The 20,182-nt window shown below is 41.4% G+C and overlaps 1 protein-coding gene across 1 annotated transcript in view; it reads right to left on the bottom strand.

Annotated features, from left to right (window-relative positions):
- The window catches only part of LOC119893830 (neural-cadherin-like), a 59,207-nt gene extending 46,815 nt beyond the window's left edge, over positions 1–12,392 (bottom strand). The window contains exons 1-7 of the mRNA XM_038706186.1: positions 12,275–12,392; positions 11,776–11,973; positions 8,468–8,693; positions 7,353–7,557; positions 6,141–6,252; positions 3,717–3,966; positions 890–1,032 (exon numbers count right to left, since the gene is read on the bottom strand). Of these exons, the coding sequence (XP_038562114.1) occupies positions 890–1,032; positions 3,717–3,966; positions 6,141–6,252; positions 7,353–7,557; positions 8,468–8,693; positions 11,776–11,973; positions 12,275–12,392 (1,252 nt within the window). The remainder of the gene's footprint in view (positions 1–889; positions 1,033–3,716; positions 3,967–6,140; positions 6,253–7,352; positions 7,558–8,467; positions 8,694–11,775; positions 11,974–12,274) is intronic.
- Between the last annotated feature and the right edge of the window lie 7,790 nt (positions 12,393–20,182).

Raw genomic sequence — 20,182 nt, 5'->3', positions numbered from 1 at the left:
ATGCTCTTGATTAAAGACAACACGGCGTGCTGATACAGACAGATGTGAATGCCTGCCTTTCCTCTCTCCCAATTTACTTGTGATCCTGGCTGCCCACAGAGCAGAGAAGCGCCCTGGCTCCTAATGACAATGCGTGACGTTGACAGCACTGCACCACTACATTAAAATAAGTGAACTGTGGGATGTACACGGTAATTCTCCAGGCTTAAATGTCAACCTTGTTTACAAATGCGACCTGAGCTCTAGCAGCTATTCAATGAGCCGGCACTCTTCGTATATACAGTAAGTGGGACGAATAGTGGCTTTCCTGCACCCAAAGGATATCAGCCTTAGCATTTTCTTGCTATGGGGATACACAGAAAGGGTGGAAAGGAATATAAAAAGATGACACAAAGGAAAGAGGAGCCGGCAGAGCACAGCCTGAAGATTGTGAGCTATGATAGAGCAGTTGTTGTGAAATTGAATTGAAAGGGTTGGGTGACAAATGTCACAGCGATTGCCACTGGTTTCGGATCAAAGGGTAAATAAAAAAAAGATAAACTTTGCAGTCACCAATGCTAGAAAGCTCCGACACATTGAGAACATTGCTCTCCGTACGTGCAAAAAAAAGAAAAAGTAAAACCAAGTGTGGACATTTCTTAAATAATGACATCGTTTATTTTTATGACCCCAATAACAGAAAGAGTGGCACTCGTTTTGAAATTATAGCTTTTAATATCAACTTTCAATATCTTTCCACATTGACTTTGAAAGTAGAGGGCGTTCATTGCACACCACTGTCACAGGAATGTATTAGAGAAAATTGAATGTGTGATTTGACGGAAAGCCTGTCAATTAAAAGTGAGGGCTGCAAATGTGAAGCCTGGTCGGAAAAATTAAGAAGAATCACCTTTCTGGCTGTCAATGATGAAGTTTCCTTCCCCGTTGCCTGCTGTAATGGAGTAGATTATACCATCGCCATCTGGGTCTTTGGCCAAAACTGTGGCGACGAGGGTGTTGGGGCCCGCGTCCTCAGAAACAAACGTTCGGTATCTGCAAAGAAGAACTCAAGTTTAACAAGCGCAAGAAACTGAGAATACAAACACATTAAGTCACAAGTCATTGATTGAAACAAATACAGACAGGAGATACAAATGATTTACACAGTCCAAAGTATCAGCAAGCTGATTAGACTTATGGTTGTGCCTTTTGCCTGTCACCATGATTTAACCTATCCTCTTAGATGGCCAGACCAGAGACAAATGATAATGTCTACTGGGATGTTGAAGTCATTGAACAAATGGTGCTTCCACATACCCAGCCTACTGTGGGCCATTTGATCCAGTGCCTTTTAAAATGTCAACAGTGATTTGCTTTCTCTGTGGTGCTGGGCAGCGAGATGCCCAGCGAGACACAGGAGACTGATATACCACTGTGGTACAAAGCACAACGGGGTGGAGATGAACTGCGTGACTTGGAGGACGCGGAGATGAAGAGAAATGGAAAACAGAGCAAGAAAGGCGAGAGAGAAGAGAGGAGCAGGTGACGAAGAAGGCTGGCACTGAAATGACAGGTGAAGTGATATGTGGGAGTGAGAGAGGGGAGGGGGAGGTAAAGAGGAAGGCTGATAGACAGAGAGGAGCAGGATATAAGACGGGGCGGCGTTCTCACGGAGTTTGGGCTGATTCCTCAGCAGAAGTCATCCCCTGTGAGATTTTGTGCTGTATCCTCTTCTAATGTGTGTGTATAACTATGTCCGTGTGTGTGTAGGGAGGGGGGGGAGTCAGAGGTGATTGATGGTTTACAGAAGAACGCTGATGGGTGATTCATCTCCGCCAGCCGCGGCAGTCTCCGTGGCAACATGAGTGACCTGTAATCTGTCACCCGGCTCAGAGGCCACCTCTCCGCAGCTCTGTGGGATGAGACATATACACTCCCTCTGCTTTTCTTCCTGAAGCATCTCCCCACATCTCACTGAACTGTGAAGTTGTACTCAAACAGAGTAAGCCTGCCTGTCCGTCTGCTGGCCTGCATGTCTATGGGCTATTTGCTTTCTGCCTGTCCATCCCTCACTTCAATCACTTTTACCCTCTCTACATCTCATTCAGCCGTGAACTGAGAGGACATGCCAGGACACATTAGCCTGGCCGCTCACATGTCGGAGTATCTCAATTAGGCTGAGTTGGAGATTAATTTCATAAACATTATATGTAGTATCAGTCTACCTCTACATGCCTGTCTTTGTTTTGTTTGTTGCCACTCTGTCCTCTTCTGCCCTCACAGCACTTATCAACATCTCAGTAAGCCACATTATGACGAAGCGCCCAACACACCCTACCTGGCAAAATGCCTGCATTTCCCACTATCTGTCTGCTGGTCTGGCAACAGCATTTGTCTGACCGCCGACAGGCTTCTCTGTTTATCTGCATATCTGACTGGCTGTCTCCTGTCTACTCGCCGTGTATGTTTTGGTATTCTCTTCTTGCTTGCCCTGCAGTCATGTTTCAGTGTGTTTTTCTCCTCAGTTTTATGTTTGTCTGACTACATCTCCACCTCTCTGCCCACCTGTTTGTTTGGCTCTGTGTCTAGCCACCCACTGAGACTGACACCTGACAATGCAACAAGAGCGGGTAACAGAGGTCTGCAACAGTCTTGTCGGTCATTGAAACATGACTGACAGGACAAGCTGCTTACTCGTTTGGGGGAATAAATGCAGCGGAGCCACAGTGACAGTTGCTGCCCACCCACTCACACAGCTTTGCCAAAAAAGCGGTCAAGGACACACTGGATTGCATCCGAATGTCAGTTTACTGCATACCTTTGGAGCAAACCTAAAATAAGCCCCAGTGAATGGCGAGTGAATACTCAATTTACCCTGGATATTAAACAAGAGACATTTTTAGCAAAGAACATACTATGAAAGTAACAATGTCAGATTGTGTATGTGGGTAATGTGTGAGAAGTGAGTAATAGATTGTTGATGCCAGATGGCTGTGATTAACACCAAATAAAATATAGTTTTTCTTACTCATAGTGGTTTTACTACAGAACTGTTGATGCAAGTTGGCCAGTATTCATGGCAGGATTCCCAGTATCAAATATTATTGTGACAAACAGCCTGAAGGAAGGCAGCTCTGTTATGTGTAACGTAACAACCTATACATCTGTGATGCAACTACTTTGTGTTGCTCAAAGAGCAAAGCTTCAATATAAAGGATCAGAGCAAGCAGTAGGAACATTACTTAAACTTGACATCTTGGTGACAATTGTTGGTCTTTGCAGCTGAGCTCTGCCCATTGTTAAGTGCACCTTGAGCATGTTGCATTTGGTGTATAAAGGTGTCTTGCAAATGAACGTATTATTGTGTCATCTGACATTTACATGCACAAGGACACACTGAATACTTTTTGTAATAGCTTATTGATTTACTCATAGCACCTTTGTGTCTTGGCCTTGCACTTTTTTATTCCAATATATAATCTTCCAGATGCTATATTTTGAGTCCTCATAAGTAGGAATTCTCAATAACTACATCAATATCAGCTTTCTCTTAAAGTTCACATCTTGGTCATGCTTTTATTGTTGTTTGGTCTTAGGTAAAAGGCAGAAAGACGAAATCTGCAAAAATTACTACGGCCAAAGTTAACAGGAAAAATGATGGAGGAAATGGGAGTTCATAGAAAGAATGGACAGGTATTTTGTATACGGATGCAAGTATAAGCGATAAAGCTCCTCACACAGGCTGGGAGAATTCAGGGGCCTCATCGTTGATGTTTGCCATCCTCACGCGGACCGTTGCAGTGCCAGAGTGAGGATCATCCCCTCTGTCCATCGCCATCACCACAAATTCGTACAGATGGTTAGGCCTCTCATAGTCCAGCCGACCAGCAGGGAAAATGGTCCCATGGGGTGAAATGCTGAAGTCTGGGCTCAGCGTGTAATAAGTGAGCTCAGCGTTTAACCCCGAGTCACAGTCCGTGGCCAACACTGGCGGGAGGGAAGACATCACACAAGGACCATCAATTTACAATTAATCGAAATGAGCTGATGAGATGGCTTCAGCTGATGAATATGTTGACATCTGTGTAGATCATTATCTCTTTATAGCTTTGCTAAACATGTAATAGATCATAAGCTCTGACAGCTACAATTACCCCAAAATGCACAGTGCCCCTCCGGGATTATCATTTGCAAAAATGAGTATGAAGACAGCAAAAAGAACCCAACGACAAGAAAGATGGGTATTTTCTGTAGAGAGTGTTTGGAAATGATTTCATTCTGAGGTAATTACACAGAAAACTATAGATTTGTTTTCTAAGACTACAGCCACAGATATTGACACCCTTGGTTGCAAAGCTAATTTAGGTTTGTTGTTTGGTGAATTTCACTTAAACTCACTGTTTCATACATAGCCCCTCCAGCTCTTGCATATTGCATATCCTTTTGATGTGTTTATTTCCTCAGTGTCAGGCATCAGCACTAGCAGTCTGCGCATCTCAGTGCTTCATTCGCCTTCCATCTCAATGTCTCGTAATATAGTGGCAAGACTGGCAATTTACTATGCATTCTTTGTATAGCCTGTACAATGTGACGGACTCATTAAATGTTAAAGAATTGAAGTAGTAAATTTCCCTTAAACCTCACTGTCACTAGTGTTTCACAGCTTTAATACAAGACTATTTATTTCTTCTTTACCATCAACCTTTGTGGGTAAAGTTGAAGTGACGGCTTAATTGTAATCTATTCATCTGTGTCTTTACCCCAGTAGAATGCAAGCTGATGGGGTAGTGGGGGTTTCATTCCCTTGGTGCCTCAAAACACTGATATATCATTAGTTAGCTGTGCAGTTCACCAGATTAAGAAATTAACAAATGCTTTTTCTTTTCAGATTTTACCCCCCTTGATCTTAATTGTTGGAACATTCTGGGCTTCTGTAAGGGGGCAGTTTTTTTTAACTATGAAGTCAAACATTTTCATGGTGTATTGGCGACAGTCTATTTGTAGTGTAAAGATCTAACTTTCCCATTGGCAGCTCTGTCAGAAAACTCCCTGTCTCCTACCTTTGATGCCTCCACTGCTGAGTTATTCCTACCGTACTGGTTGTTTTATTTTTTATTGATGCATTAGTTTGTGTTGGGTGCCATTTTCTCCTACTGCTGGCTCTGCAGTGCCAACAATTTCTACCGCTCCAGGCTGTGTATTCGAATGTTTTCAGATTCAATTTGTTCAATTTTTCTCACCCAGAATCCACTAGAAACAATCGCCCAGCCAGAGATTCCCACGAATCACCTATGGTAGCCCACGGGGGACAGAAGTCCCACAGATGCAGAAACATTTGAATAGAAAAAGGTGAAATCAAAAAGGAATAGTCCTGAATAATGGGGCATCTTATTTATTTAATGTGCTTTTTCTGAACTTAGGGTATTTTTTGCCACGAGCCCCTGTTAATTTGTGAGTAAAGTATAAGAGACTGTGGAATATTTGCAAATCCTGTTGAGGTATTTTTCTATCTAAGGCTGCAGCTAAATGGATCTCAAAGGTATCTCATGAGTGCAATCCGAGGTGTTGTTTTTTTCAAGCAGCAAACAAGTGCTAGTGAATGTGGTTTCAAGGAACATAGGTTATCACCTATTATCAAACAACCAATTAATCCAATTCAAAGACATATTACAGTGAATTTCTACACTTCACTTTGCACAGTATGTTTCTTCATTGGTGTGTATTTTTTAAATTATTAATTAACTAATTAAAATGTATTATTTTTACGAACATTTCTACTCAAGTTAATATGTGGTAATTGCAATTCATAGGCCTTTAGCCTCATAATTGATAATTATAAGGTAGAGTGATGCAGTAACAGATAAATTGACATGCCATTATTCATACAGTACATAATAAATCAAAACAAATGTACGGTGTCTTTGTAGCAGCTAGTTCAGTTATGATTATGATCGCAGATCAGAAAGATCTATTAGTTCCTGTCAGTATGCAAAAATAGATGCATTATGGGTCTGTATGCTGAAACAATGACCTAAAGTCTCAAATGCAGCTTTGGATTTCTCCCAAAATACATCTCTTGATAGTTCTTTTGTAGAAAAAGTTACTTTTCGAATAGTTTCTCTGCCAGATGGATGTGAAATTTGGGGTCAGAGGAGTCTCACCCTGCAGTAGGGATGTTGCCGTGGTTACAGTCTCAGGGACTCCATCCACACTGTAGATGGATTGGAGGAACTCTGGGATACAATCGTTCTCATCCGTTATCAACACCTGAACCTGATTAGTGCCAGTGTGATGGGATAAGAAGAGACGAGAGGAGATGGGAGAGGAGAGGAGAGAAAACAGACAAAATCAGAGTAGAAGAATACAAAATTAGCCTCTCTTTTATAACCCTCGAATCCAGGAGACAGCCGTACGAAATTCTCTGTACAGAAAGCTGACCCCAAAAAATAATCTAAATTGCATTTTATAGTTTCTCAAGTTGCCAGTTCAACACATCTTTTATCTTCCACTTCATGATTTTCCTGAGTCGAAAATAGAAATGTTCTGAGCATGTGTGTGCCCTCCGCCCTACAAGCTCCCTGTCACCACTGTGTGTAAAGTGTGAAGTGACAGCTGAGTAATAGTCCTGAAATAGCTGGGATAGGTTTTCCTAGTCTCCCATCTCCTACTCACCAACATGCAGCTGAGCAGAAGCGGATTTTGCTTGCTAAATCTGTGGTTCGAAGTGAGTGCCTGACATGATAATTGGGTAACAAAATCTTTGAATAAATAATTTAGATTACACTGAATTCATGAATAGTTTAGCAAGAAATAGTCGTTTGTAAATGAAGTGTTTGGATTTTGAGTTCTCATGCCAAGCGCATCAGTGTGTTCTATATTTTACACAGTTCACCTCTTGATCACACTCTCAACAAAAAGCACTTACTGAAAACAAAAGACAAAAACAAAAGGGTGAAACAAATCGCAGGAAAAAATTCACTTGGGCCCCCAGTCCACTTGTTAACATTTGAAAACCATTCACCCATGCCATTCCTGTAGACAGCCACAAACACTGCTGCTTCTCCCCTGTGGTTATCGCCAAGTAGTGCGATGTCAAAAGGTCAGCGCTGAGATCAGATCATTGCCATTAATGCAGCCTGGTCAGCCGATACCAGCCACATATCATTTAGGTGAAAACTGGTCTGTCTGAGCGCTTTGTGACAGTCCAGTGGGAGAGCACAACACAACAACTGCCAGTGACATAGCAGATTTTTTATTTCAGTTTAATTCAGCAGTAAGAATAAATACCTGTGTGACAGATGCAATAATAAAACATCACAGTGGACCTCAGCTTTGGGCTTAGCTGACCTGAGTGCATGGACTCTTAAACTAACCTCAGTGGCAGTGCTGAGGCTGCCGGGCTCCTCGCTGGCTCGCACCATCAGCAGATAGCGTCGCTGGTCACTCTCATAATCTAGCGTCCTGGTCAGACTGATCTCCCCCGACTCCTGCCGGATGCTGAAAAGGCTACTGGGATTGATCAGCAGGCTGTAGCTGATTGGCTGCTTTTGGAAGGAAATGGCAAACACCACCAGGAAGCTGCAGGACAAAGAGAAAGTGATTAAAAGAAAAGGAAAAACAGACTTTACTATTTGATTTCAGATGCACACATGTTGACTTAAAATCGAAATCCTCTTTTCCTACATCAGCACTGCACTGTATTGAAATCAATTACGGTTTGGCTCATTGACTATGTGCTATAAACAGAGTCTATCAGTACTTGTCAGTCCATTGTAATAATGTGATACTATTATGCAGATATCAATGTTTGTTTTCACGGTTAAGAGTGTTTGCATTCTCTAATGGTGTGTGAAGATGATATGTTGTTCATGGTTGAGTGCCCTGGTGTGACCAAATATAGAATAGTCATCAACACAGGTCTTAACAGGTAGAGTTTGGAAATCGACACAGAAGACAAGTGTGTGTCTTTAAGCATGTCTGCATTAGTTATTGTAGGACTTGTTTTTGCAGAGATGTACAGGCATGCGTTTCAGTTTTAATTATTACAAATGTAGGGTATTAACGTTGGTGATGTGCATGTTAAACAGTCCTTGTGTAAGTTAATCACGATGCTTTCATGCATGCATTCACCCTAGTGTTTAAAGAGGTATACTGACGATACAATTTTTAATATTGTTCTTCCTTTGTATTCTTCAGGAGCAGGCAATTACACCTATTGAGGCAACAATAAAGGATCTGACAGAAGACTGTTAGATGATAACCACATGGGAATAGACCACATTTGAATAAAAGCCCCAGCATCACTGTTATAAAAAAATATATATCACAATACTGTAATGTCTACAGAAAAGGCGAAATATCAGCACACAATATTTGATATTACAAAAGGAAAAATATCATGACGTTTTGCCTGTATCACACAGCCCTAATTCATGCCTGCTTATGTATGCGCGAGTGAATCTTGACACACGCCACGTGCAGTACTCACGGCTGTCCTTCAGGCGTGTTCTCTGGTATGGAAATGGCATAGCTGGTATTGGTGAACTGTGGCGCTCTGGCTCCTGCCACCACAGAGAGCATGGCAGGGGCACTGCGGCTACCTAGGCCATCAAGGGCCACCACGCTTAACAAGTACTCTCTGTCCCTCTGAAGCACCAGCCCCGTGGTCACCACCTGGCCTGTCTTCTTGTCCACTGCAAAGCAGCCATCACCGCCTACAGGGAAATACAATGGAATTATTTTCTAGCACTGGATCCAAACCAATCCAATTCTGATGGCTTGAATACTAACGTAGAAATGTTACCCAAATGGCAGTTTGAAAGAGGTGATTCTGTTACGCTTGGTTTACTGAGTTAACACATGCAGAGTTTGTTTTTCTTATAATATGATTCATGTTCAAATTACCATTTGTATTACTAATTAAATCTTTCTGTGCAATTAATTTATTTCTGTTTCAAAACATCTTACTGTAATAGTGTAGTCATATGAATAAACCAACTCACAAACATACTTGGTACATTTTAACAAAATGTTCTTTTTTTGTACCACAAGGCCACATTTTTGCTTTTATTAAAGCCTCTTGATAGTTTTATCAATGTCCACCATGCTCTTATCATTCTAACACGGGCTCTACTATGATATAACACCCAATGGATTAAGTTATTTAAAGCATCTTTATTAAAATTACTCTTAAATTTATTCAGAGCAGATGCTTCTGTCCAAAGCAATGTACAAATTAGGTACGATCCAGCCACAATAGATCAAGGAAAAGCCTTTGAACACGTTCCACCTGACACAAGTGACAGTAGGACTAGTTGTTCATTTGCAGATTGTGGTGAATGAGAAGGCCCATAAACTTGAATGAGGGAGTTCAGGTAGGTGGGTGCTATTTTAGTGGCACGTCTATAGATGAGCATTTGCATTGTTTTAGAGACAAAACTCATTAACTCATTAACTTAACATGGAAATACCTTGTTGCTAGGGCTGCACGATTTGAAGAAAAAGTCACATTGCAATTACTGTGGACAATATTGCGATACGCAATTGTGATTGGCCAGTCCGACTATGTTTTGAATGATTAGCGTTGCAGTGCGGTGCGGAGGGGTCTTTACTTGCACACTGTGCTCGTGAATCACTTTTCCGGTTCGCAAGTATCTATTTTTAGGGCCATATTCTAGTGAAATGGTTGCACTGTAGAGCGCGGTGAGGGCGTGGATAATGAGCAGACTGCAGTGCATACATAGAGGAGAGTGTCTGACACACACACCTTTTTGTTTACACACAGGGAGACATTGCGATTAGATTAACCGTGCAGCCCTACTTTTTGCCCCAACTTATTACTATTGAATGATGATTCTTGTCATTATCAACCCAACAACAATGTATCTTACTTGCTGGTTTGACTGCTGCAAAACAATATTAGCTGTGTGATGGAGACCACCTCATTCTCCCGCTTGTATCCAGACACGGAAGAGGATTAGGGCAACATGTGAAATGTTTTTTATGAGTTCTGAATTTAAACTCAGAATTTTAATGTAAAAAACAACAACAACCTCTGAGTACAAAAACATGGTCCTCCTGTACTTTATGTGCTGTAAATACCAATGGTAATAATAACTAAGTACATTTACTCAAGTACTTGAAAGTACCATATGGAGTTGCATGTAGCATGTTTACATTCTCATAAAACATTTGCAATTTTCTTAATATTTCACATTATTCTTAAATATCACTCAGAAGTTGTTTCCTGCATGCAATCTAACTAAATAATATTATTACTCCAACTGAGACATATAATCTCTTTTTATTGATAAGCAGATGACACAATCTTGTATGTATGTATATGGCTCTGTTACTTGCGGCATGTCCATTACATTCTGCCATTAACGTACTTCACAAATCTCTGCATAACCTCAAACTTATATTGAATGCTGAGACGTTAACGCAGCTGCCCGGGTTTGATTTGGTGCCTTTTGCTGCATGTCATCCCCTCTCTCTATCTCCCCACTTTCCTGAATTCATAGCAGCACTACTCTCTTGTCAAAAGTAGTGCTATGAAGCAATGTTTTAATTAATGGATCCCTATTTTGTTTTTGTTTGTGTCACGCGCGCAAATAACAGCCTGCCTTCGGTTTCACACTATTCCACGAAGCCACAGTTGGTGGCAGCAAAGCACCAACCAATGTATCAATGCACCAAAACCAGTGAGGAAGACGACAGCTAGCAAGCAAACATGGAAAATAACAATGTATTTAAATTAAATATTTAAGAAATGGGATTTGCAAATGTTTTATGAGGAAGGAAATGCATTCAACAAATGTGACCTCAAGGATACATTGTGGTTTGGTGAGAAACACGAAAACTGTTTGTTTATAGGAAAACTCCAGGGCCCCTTTAAATAAAATATCTATATCTATCTATAATATCTATACTTTTCCTACCACTGTTGAAAACAAACAAAAAAAGGGGGACAGACTGACCCCGCTCATCAAAAAGCCTGCTACTCTCATCCTCTTGAGGTCTTAAAAGTTAAGCAGAGGATAAGAGAGTCATATAAATACATATGAAATTTTGGGTCTAGATTAATTGGAAACTATTTATTTCACACAAGCTTTTAGAGGTAAACCTCACTGCTTACAAGATTTCTTTGCATAGTCAGACCATGGGTACCTTGTGGTAATTGTGGTTGAACTCAGCAGACTAATGTGAGTCAGAGGGAAGTCAGCAGTGTTTTGTAAAACCCCATTGGCAAGATTAGCACATCCCCCCCATCTCTGACATGCCAACAGACCTTTATCCCCTAACCCACCAGGGGTCTCCTACTCTGGTAGACGTCCAACAGCACACTGTGTGCGCCTGTTTGTGTGAGTGCATGCTTGTGTGATTCTGTGTGTGTGTGAAACAGAGAGAAGCAGACAGATAGACAAGAGTGCATGATAAGTGCATAAACAAATGTGTGAAGGCCTCTAGCTGTGTGTGTGTGCATGTGTGTGAGTGTACGTGTGTGTATGGGAAAGGGAGGGGGGATACAGAGGCAGATATAGACAGGGTGACAGAGAGACAGAGAAGCTAATGGACACCTAAAGAGTGTATGAGTGCATGAATGAATGTGTGAATGCCTGTGGCTGTCGATCTGAGCGTTTGTGCTGGTGTCTGACTAGTTGTATTTATTTCCAAGGCTTTACAGCCTGTCAACCTATTTTAACAACAACACAACCTATTTTAATACCACTTCTGTCCTATACTTCTTGTGTGTGTGTGTGTGTGTGTGTGTGTGTGTGCGAAAAAGCAACTTACCATCCGACAAAAAGTATTCCACCTCTCCGCTTTTTCCCTCATCCCCATCATGAGCCTGGAGCTGGTAGACAAACGTTCCTGCAGGGGCCTCAGGGGACACTACAGCCAGGTAAGGGTACGGCTTCATATTCCACTCAGGGACGTTGTCATTGACATCGGTGATCTTCAGCTTCACTTTGTTCAGGTACCAGTCTGGGCCTGGGGGATAGTGCAGAGATAGTGATGGAGCCGTGGTTACTGAAAGTGACAGCTGTCATGTAACTGTGTGTGGAGGGGAGACAAGCAGCCAAGGGAATGCGAAGCACTGACAAGCAGCGAGTCAACTGAGGGTACAGGTATGTGAGATATATATCCTCACTGGTAGATGGCAAAACATAATGCTGCAGGATTAGAATACATCTCAGTGTTTCCTGTATCTGCAATGTGGAAATGATCCCAATACAGTTCAGCTCAGAGTTTTGGTCAAAATCAATTCACTATCTTTACCACAGCAATTTGCCTGCTATCTCTCCACTCCCTTTTACTTCGCCATAGCTGCTGGGTTTGGGAGATTGTTGTAAGTGGATGTCAGGAGGGCTGTTTGGGCCCACAGTGGAGGTTGGTGGACATGACGTCATCCATCCATTCTCCATCAGGGCTCCAATCCAGGCATCCAGACACCCAGGTTCCCATGGGAGAGAGACTCAGCCACAGTCCCATCTACCAAGTCCGTGTAAAGCTACTGTGATCTTCCCACAGGGGCCTAGGGATGATGCCTCATGGCTGCAGGCATTTTGTCGCCTGCACACTGCCTCACTGGAGTGAATAAGAAGATTTCAGGAATCCAATTACCATCTCGCTCACCCTGAGCCAGGGCAGACAGCAAAAGTGCACAGCAGCGCCTGAAGAAAAGTGGTGTACAACTGCGTTGCAGTCTCTATGACAGGAGCATAGTGTGCTTTTCGCTGGAACTGATAGTAGGAGATAGTTATCCACATTAAATACAGTGACACAATTTGGAAACAATGTGCACAAAAAACTCCTGACACTGTCACGGGCTCGATCTAGGGCACTTTTTGTGTAGAATCTATTCCTGCAAAGTGGAGCAAGCCACAGAATTGTGAGCTAAGACACTATTTCCGCAAATATTGGCTGTGATCTTGTGTCAACGTGGCGTGAAGGAATGTCAGAAGAGCTGCCAACCAGTTCAGTAGGCTGCGATCCACAGAGGCCATCTACCTCACCCCAGAGAAAAAGAACCCCTGCCAGGACAGATACACACACACGCACACGCACAAATACACACGCTCACACAGATATGGACACAATCACAAAGATTTGACATACAGGCAAGTCGTCCCGTCACACCCAAACACATGCTTGCACATTTGACCTAGCTGACATTAGCATGTCTCTTTCTCTCTTTCTTTCTCCCTCTCACAAACAAACACACACCAGTGCACCATTATGCACAGAGGTGAGTTACCTAAGGGCTAAAAGTTACTATGGATTTCAAATCCCATTATGTAAAAGCTCTCCTGTTTGTGACCACAGGCTATATATGTACTTTTAATCCAAGACAAAAACAGGAGTTTGTGATGCATCCTTTCTCTAGCTGAGGGCTGACTCAACAGATGCGCTGTCGCTGTACCAAACACTTCTACTTTGCTGGTTTCCCAAATATTCTTTAACATAACGTCTCTCCAAGGTTGATTATAGCTGATAATAGAAAACTATACATTGGCAATGAGCGCTACGTGCATACAGTAAAAGGTATAAAGTCTTCAAACTGTGCGAATTGCTACAATAAATCTCTTACAGCACCTCGTGTTCGCTCAAATGAGTTGGAAAGCGGAAAACAGATGCTGAGATCACAATTCCTATTTCTTTTAACTGGCTTACAGTTAAGATGCATTTTGATGGGAAATACAATGTGTTGCACTCCAGACTAGCTCTGGAGTGTTCACAACTGAAACACAATAGCTATAAAGTGTGTGACAGCTCCTAAAAGGATTGTTAGAGGGATAATAACAGAGGGAGGAAGAAGCTAGAGGAGAGAATTAATCTAGCTTTCTGCTCAGGCTTTAAAGTTGCTCTGCGGAGAGAAAAGTTCTGACTCGGATCTGACGATAGTTCGTTTTGGATAAATAGCCACAGTATCATGGGGGCAGAGAAACTAATCAATGTTCAGATGCTATCTCCTAAAATGTCGACTGCGGCAGTTTATGCCGTTTAAGCCAGATCATCCTGCCCTGTAAGACGAAACAATCCTTTCGTGATGAATAATAAGAAGGGAGAAAGCTCCTTTTGCTATGTAGAGGGCTTTAAAAGCCACCTAATCAAAACGAAATCAGAGCTCCAGCACTTAACATTTAGTTGACTATTAAATCTTTGCGGGGAGCAGTGCAAGACATGTTCCTTGCCTCTTGCTTGCTTGCTGTCTTTTCCAACCATGTCTCTGTGGTAATGGTGGTGATGATTTTACAAGGCTCCATCTAATTAGCTTGTTACATAGAGACTAATCAGAGCCAAGGCAGATAATTAGAGCCTATCAGCTCTGGAATGATAATGAAGAATGTACTAGTGTGGCGAGTGTGCGTGTGTGTTTGCGAGGTGAGAGACTGTTGGTGTGCATGCTACATGTTCTGGAGCTGCAAACTTCTGCGATTTCTCTGTGATCTGGTGAGTTAAGTACAGAGCGGCAGTGAGCGATGCCCCATGAGCACCAAACCAACACAACCTGCTTCACCTGACCGAGACAAAAGATCCGATCAAATAACCGGGCAAGGCAGAGGCTCACAGGCTCCACTGGATTTTATCAAATATGCTTTCGGCTCGCTCAGTGTGATGAAAAGCCGGTCTATAGTATACCCTACAATCCCATATGGATAAGAGCATCTGCTGGATGACTAACGTAACAAAAAAATGGATGATGGGTGCACTGTATGGTTGGCCAAGGCTCAGTGAGTACAATGAGTGTGGTGGGTTTGTGTGTGTGTGTGTGCGCGCGTGCATGAGTCGTGCATGAGTGTGTGTTCTATATCACTGCAAGCCATTCTGTTGATGTTTCCTGCTGTTAATCCTCTCCTTGGGTAGTTGCTATATAAAGCTGCTAAGTGGCTTGCTGGTATGGAGGGGGAAAAAGTTGTCTCAAGTGCTTCTGTGCACATGTACACTGCCCACAGTACAAGGACACTGAGTGTGTGTGGGAAGGGGATGAGAGGAAACAGAGTGAAGGAGTGAGGCACAGATACAGAAACACAAATATCTACAGAGGGAGTGGAAGAGACAGAGAGGGGGAAGGAGGCAGGCAGCGTGGAGGAAGGAGTATTGTGTGATGCTTAGCACAGAAAGTAAAATAACATTAGAGAGACAAGAGCACAAGGGAAGCACAACAAACAGCGCAGCACAACAATAGATACTAGGAGCATCCATGTTTGGAAAGAAAACATACAGTAGTAGAGCACAGACCACAAGAAGAGAAAAGTAGGATATAACATACAGTATTAATTTATATCAGATGGTCTTCTTATGGTTCCCCTGTTCCTCCTACATCCAGTGAGGGAGGAAATTAAGCTACAAATATTTCTGTGTGGAATTAAATAAATTGCGTCTGCAAGCATAAATATCAATGGCCCGTGCGAGACATGGAATTTCAGTGGTGCTTTTTTAGCAGCGAGTGAATGGAAAGTGAAAATCAGCTCAATGTAATAAGGTACATTAACCAAATGTTTGCAGTGTTAAGGAGGCTCTATTCTAAGCTGCCCCCCTCGCCGTCTCTGTGCTCAAAGCAGAGTGTGAAGCCGTCAGCAGGAGATCAACAACCTAAAAGCACTGGAGACAGAAATCTATTAACTCAGGGATCCCAGCACTACACACCCCGGACTCTGCGGCTCAGAATGGCTGACACACTAACCATGTAAACACGCATGCAGGGATTTTCACCTCTGGACAATTATGTCTTCGAGTTCTGCACATTCAAATCTACATTTCTGCAGAAAATGTGTGTCTTTTAGCAGCTACATCTGCAAACAGTTTGCCAGGGTTGTGACACAACTTTCAGGTGATTGAAATAAAAAAACAAGTCACATATGCAACATGACATAGTATCTGTGTCATCAGCATCAGTTTACAAAGGGGACGTTTAGAGATTTATCTTGACTGGCATGCAAACGTACATGTTTGACAGCGTCGTATCTTTAAAAGGAACAATAACTTTCAGAATCAATGGCGAAACACATGTGCAGTTGCAAAGTGGATGTTAAGGCTCCTGACGTGTGTGGAAGGCAAATTTGTGCCTTTGTATTTTGCGAGAGAGTAACCCATTCACTTCAGCACAACTGGAGCCAACAGCAAGTGGCCTTCAGGGTGACAAGAGCTCAATCTGATATATCTTTTAAATGAACACATCACAATAAGTAAATAGTAATTTGCAGCACTATTCTGTACAGGTCTGATTCCACAAGGGGGCAGATCCAATTTTTTTTCTTTCCTCCATTTAAATCCAGCTATTCTACACACAAAAAAGTCTCTCTATTTCTGCAGCAGTGAGATATAAAAAAGATGTAGATAACTGCATGTCTAGATAAATGTGTACCTCACCAATCCAATATTAAAAACTACAAATGGCTATGGGGAGTAGTAACAAAAAACATCCTACAGCAGTAATTACTGTTGTAGGATGTCTTTTCCCTGAACTCTATTATTTACTTTAAACATTATTAGTATTAATTGTTCTTTCAGTGAAGATGTTCAGTGTCACCAATGTACGCTGGGGTCGCCTGTAACCTGCATGACCCTGAACAGGATAAGTCTTCATTTGGAAAATGTATGGCTGGATGGCTCTCTCCCATCAGACACAGCTATAGTCTTTTTTCTGGTAAGCTCGTTTTTTCTTGTAGTCCAGCCAAAAGAATTAGAAAACTCATTCAATCCCTTTTGTTCTATTGCCTTGAGCAGAGAAAGATGTGCCCTGTTCACTTCTATTTGGGCACATAAAAGAGGAGGATTTAGAGAGGAGCAAGTGTTGAATGCAGATACAGTAGTACTGTATAGCCTGTAGGGAAAGTAAATATAACTGAATATGTTAAAATCTGGCCTATGACTTATTTGTATGGCATATGTGATTGTCTTTATATGTTAAAATAACTTTACAATATTTTAAAAGCTTACTTTCAAATATTTTCATTTCTGCAACTCGCTTTCATATCCACAAGACGTTTTCCATCAAATGTTTTTACACACAATAATACAAGAGGTGGGGGGATCGATGCTTAGATTGCGATGTGGACGATTCTGAATCAATACACAAATGTCAAAAATCGATTTTTCAAAAATTATTATTGATAACGTAATGTTGACGGAACAAAAAAGGCAGAACTTAAAAATGCGGAATTGCAGCACGGGACCGTCTGTGGTGTGCACATAACAGAGACGCGTTCTCCTTGTTTGTCACACCGCAGCTGCTCAATGAATGACTGACTCCACAAAAATTTCACATGATCATTAATATCAATGCGCAACTAATGATTTTCACTCACACACTGTGCAAGAATGGTAAGGCTAACCATACACGGATTCGACATCCACATTCCGAGTGCACAAATGAACGAAATTCCGTGTCTCACGGTCCTTGATGCTCAAAACAAGATCACAATGTAATGTAACTACAGAAAAAGAGCAGCTCTATTAAGGCGAAGTGAACATGGTGTGGTTGGAGCATTGTAAAGTGCATAGTGCAACTCATATCTGAATCTATACAAAAAATAGCAGCAACAGAGGTCAGTAATAAGGCTGTAATAATAATAATATTGTCATGTAATATTAGCTACATTTACAGGAAGTAATGTTAAATAGCTGCATGTCATTACTACCTACTTAGTTGGACCATCACAAATACTTTGCTTTAAAAGTACCAAGTAGTCACACAGTGAGAAAAATAAATCTTTATCCTAATTGTTTTACAGTCGCATTGTAGCCCTCATAATCGTAATAGAATCATGAGTTGCTTAGAGATTCTGATCACTAGAGGTGACACATCGTGATGCATCGTGATATCAAATTGAATCATGAAACCAATAATTCACACCCATGAAATAACGGGACCAGAAAAGAATTTGTAGGGCTGAACAATAAATCAAAATTTCATCCAAATTGTAGAAGCTTCAATTTTTGATGAAGGTCAAAAATGTCACAAAACAACACATGTAGCACAGTAGTGCTGCAGATCTTGTTCTCCAGATGTAAGAAAACATGTTTGTTTGGTACAGACCCCAACAAATATAACATCATCATAATTTTAATTTTTTTCAGTGAAAATTAAAACCGTAGTACAAAAATGATCATTCCCACAAATTGTGAATCATATCGCAAATAATAATATCTGTCAAAATCATTGCAAAATTATATTTTTTCCCCATACCGTGTAGCCCTACACATATGCATTTCGCTTGGTCTCTCTTTGGGATCCTCCGTGCAACTCCAGTAAGACTGCTGGCACTGCCCAAACACAAACACACACACACACACACACACACACACACACACACACACACACACACACACACAAACAAAAACTCAGGCATCCCCAAGGTATGGGTCTCCCTTTCTTCCCAAATTTTGTGTATGTCTCTAGTGTCAACTATTGACTAAATGCAAAGTGCCAAATAAAAATCTTTAAAAAGGATTAGTCCAGGGATGTCACGATACCAGAATTTCGATACCAATAGCAGTGAAATTCCACAATTCTCGATACCCAATTCTACACAACAGTAAAAATTTAAATCAAACAATAGATCGAAATTAAAACATTGCAGTGTGCATAATTAATTAATTAAATAATTTTCTTAAATTTTTTTTTACAAACTCACAGGTGTGAAATGTTTAAGGGTGGTCACTATCTATATTGGCAGTGGTATGAGATTTCGATGTTGAAAAAAAAAAGTAATTGACGATTGAAGTGGATCGTATTACTGTACTTTTAAGACGGCCTCTAACTCCGCCTATAGTGTCAGGTGCTTTCCAACATATCCCATAACTGGGAGAAATTGAGGCTTTGAGACTGAGCTATTGAAGGTAACAGTCGCAAAAACCAACAAATGTTAAATGTTAAACTAACTTCAGCCTGGTTTCCAACATATACAACAGTGCAGCTGTCGCTGCAACTGCACTTGTCACCATCTTCCACGTGTTGGATGAAAAAAATGACATGGCATCGACTTGGTACACAAGTATCAGTTCTCATGACATCCCTAGAATAGTCTATATAAAACAGTAAAATAGTCTGTGCAGACTTGAAAGGTGGATTTAAAAAGTTGGCATCATCCAGCTGTAGACGGGAACTTGCACAATGAGCATAGCATACCCAAATTCCAGTCGAGCATGATCTAAATGTTTAGCCATCAAGCATATTATGGAGAAAGCATGATTTTTATATATTTTACTGTGTACTGTTGTTGATGAATATGAAGATAAACGTGTCCTCTCAATAACTTGTGATGCCCTCTAGGTTCATTTTTCTGAAGCTTGGAGCACCGTCCTATATCTCTGAGAAGGGCTGCTCAGTCAATAGACCCTTTTCACGGCAAACATTTTGACATTAACAATGGCTCCATTCCAAGTGGGCCTGTCAGTGAGTGAGCATGCACAACACGAGAGCCCTGTCTGTCGTGAAAAGGGTCTTTTGTGTTAAAATTGTGATTCTTGTCTGAAAGAGATTGAATAATAGATTGCATTTGCATTTAACACACATGCGTGATGACAAGTGTCACTTCTGTCATTGCCGAAACAACGTGCTGACTGGACATCATTTGAACGTGATCGGACAGAAGAGAGGAGATGCAAAAATACATCCATGACAGGACAGATCGTTAGTCACTTTCAAAATGACTCATCAAACCCCTGCTAGCCATAAAGATGAGGATACAAATGTGCCAGACTGATGTGATCAAACTGTCATGTGTGTCCTGGAAAACAGGCCTTCTTCTGTTCCATTCTGTGGCAGTGGTTTGAGATTTCAATGTTGAAAAAAATGCAAACAGGCTCAACAGGCTCAAGCTCCAAACCTCCTGCCACGAGAGGTGCAAATGAATAATGAAGTTTGCACAGCTGACTGTACTTGACTTGAAACGTTTTGAGGAATTGTATATTGCATATTGCAATACTGGATTGCAATATTGGATTAAGGTGACTTCCTTTTGCCAGCAATCTTTCTGGACAGCCTGTGTGTCTCATGTCGTTTTTAAAACGAATGCTTGATGTAAAGTCTATATACTTTACTGCTGAGTAGATATTTTACTTTTTTTCAGTGTAGAACTCCTCCTTAATACAGATTAATGGTGCCCTAGGGTATGTCTGATCAGTTATCGGGTAGGGTTTTTTCTGGAAGTAATAACTGAGTTCTAGTAATTGATTAGGAACCCTCTTAACT

The sequence above is a fragment of the Micropterus salmoides genome, unplaced genomic scaffold (genome assembly GCF_014851395.1).
Source record: "Micropterus salmoides isolate LMB-PRFRI ecotype aquatic unplaced genomic scaffold, ASM1485139v1 Ms_hic_scaffold_8, whole genome shotgun sequence".
NCBI lineage: Eukaryota > Metazoa > Chordata > Actinopteri > Centrarchiformes > Centrarchidae > Micropterus > Micropterus salmoides.
The sequence above is the reverse complement of the archived record's forward strand: the minus strand, read 5'-3'. Positions and strand labels throughout refer to the sequence as shown.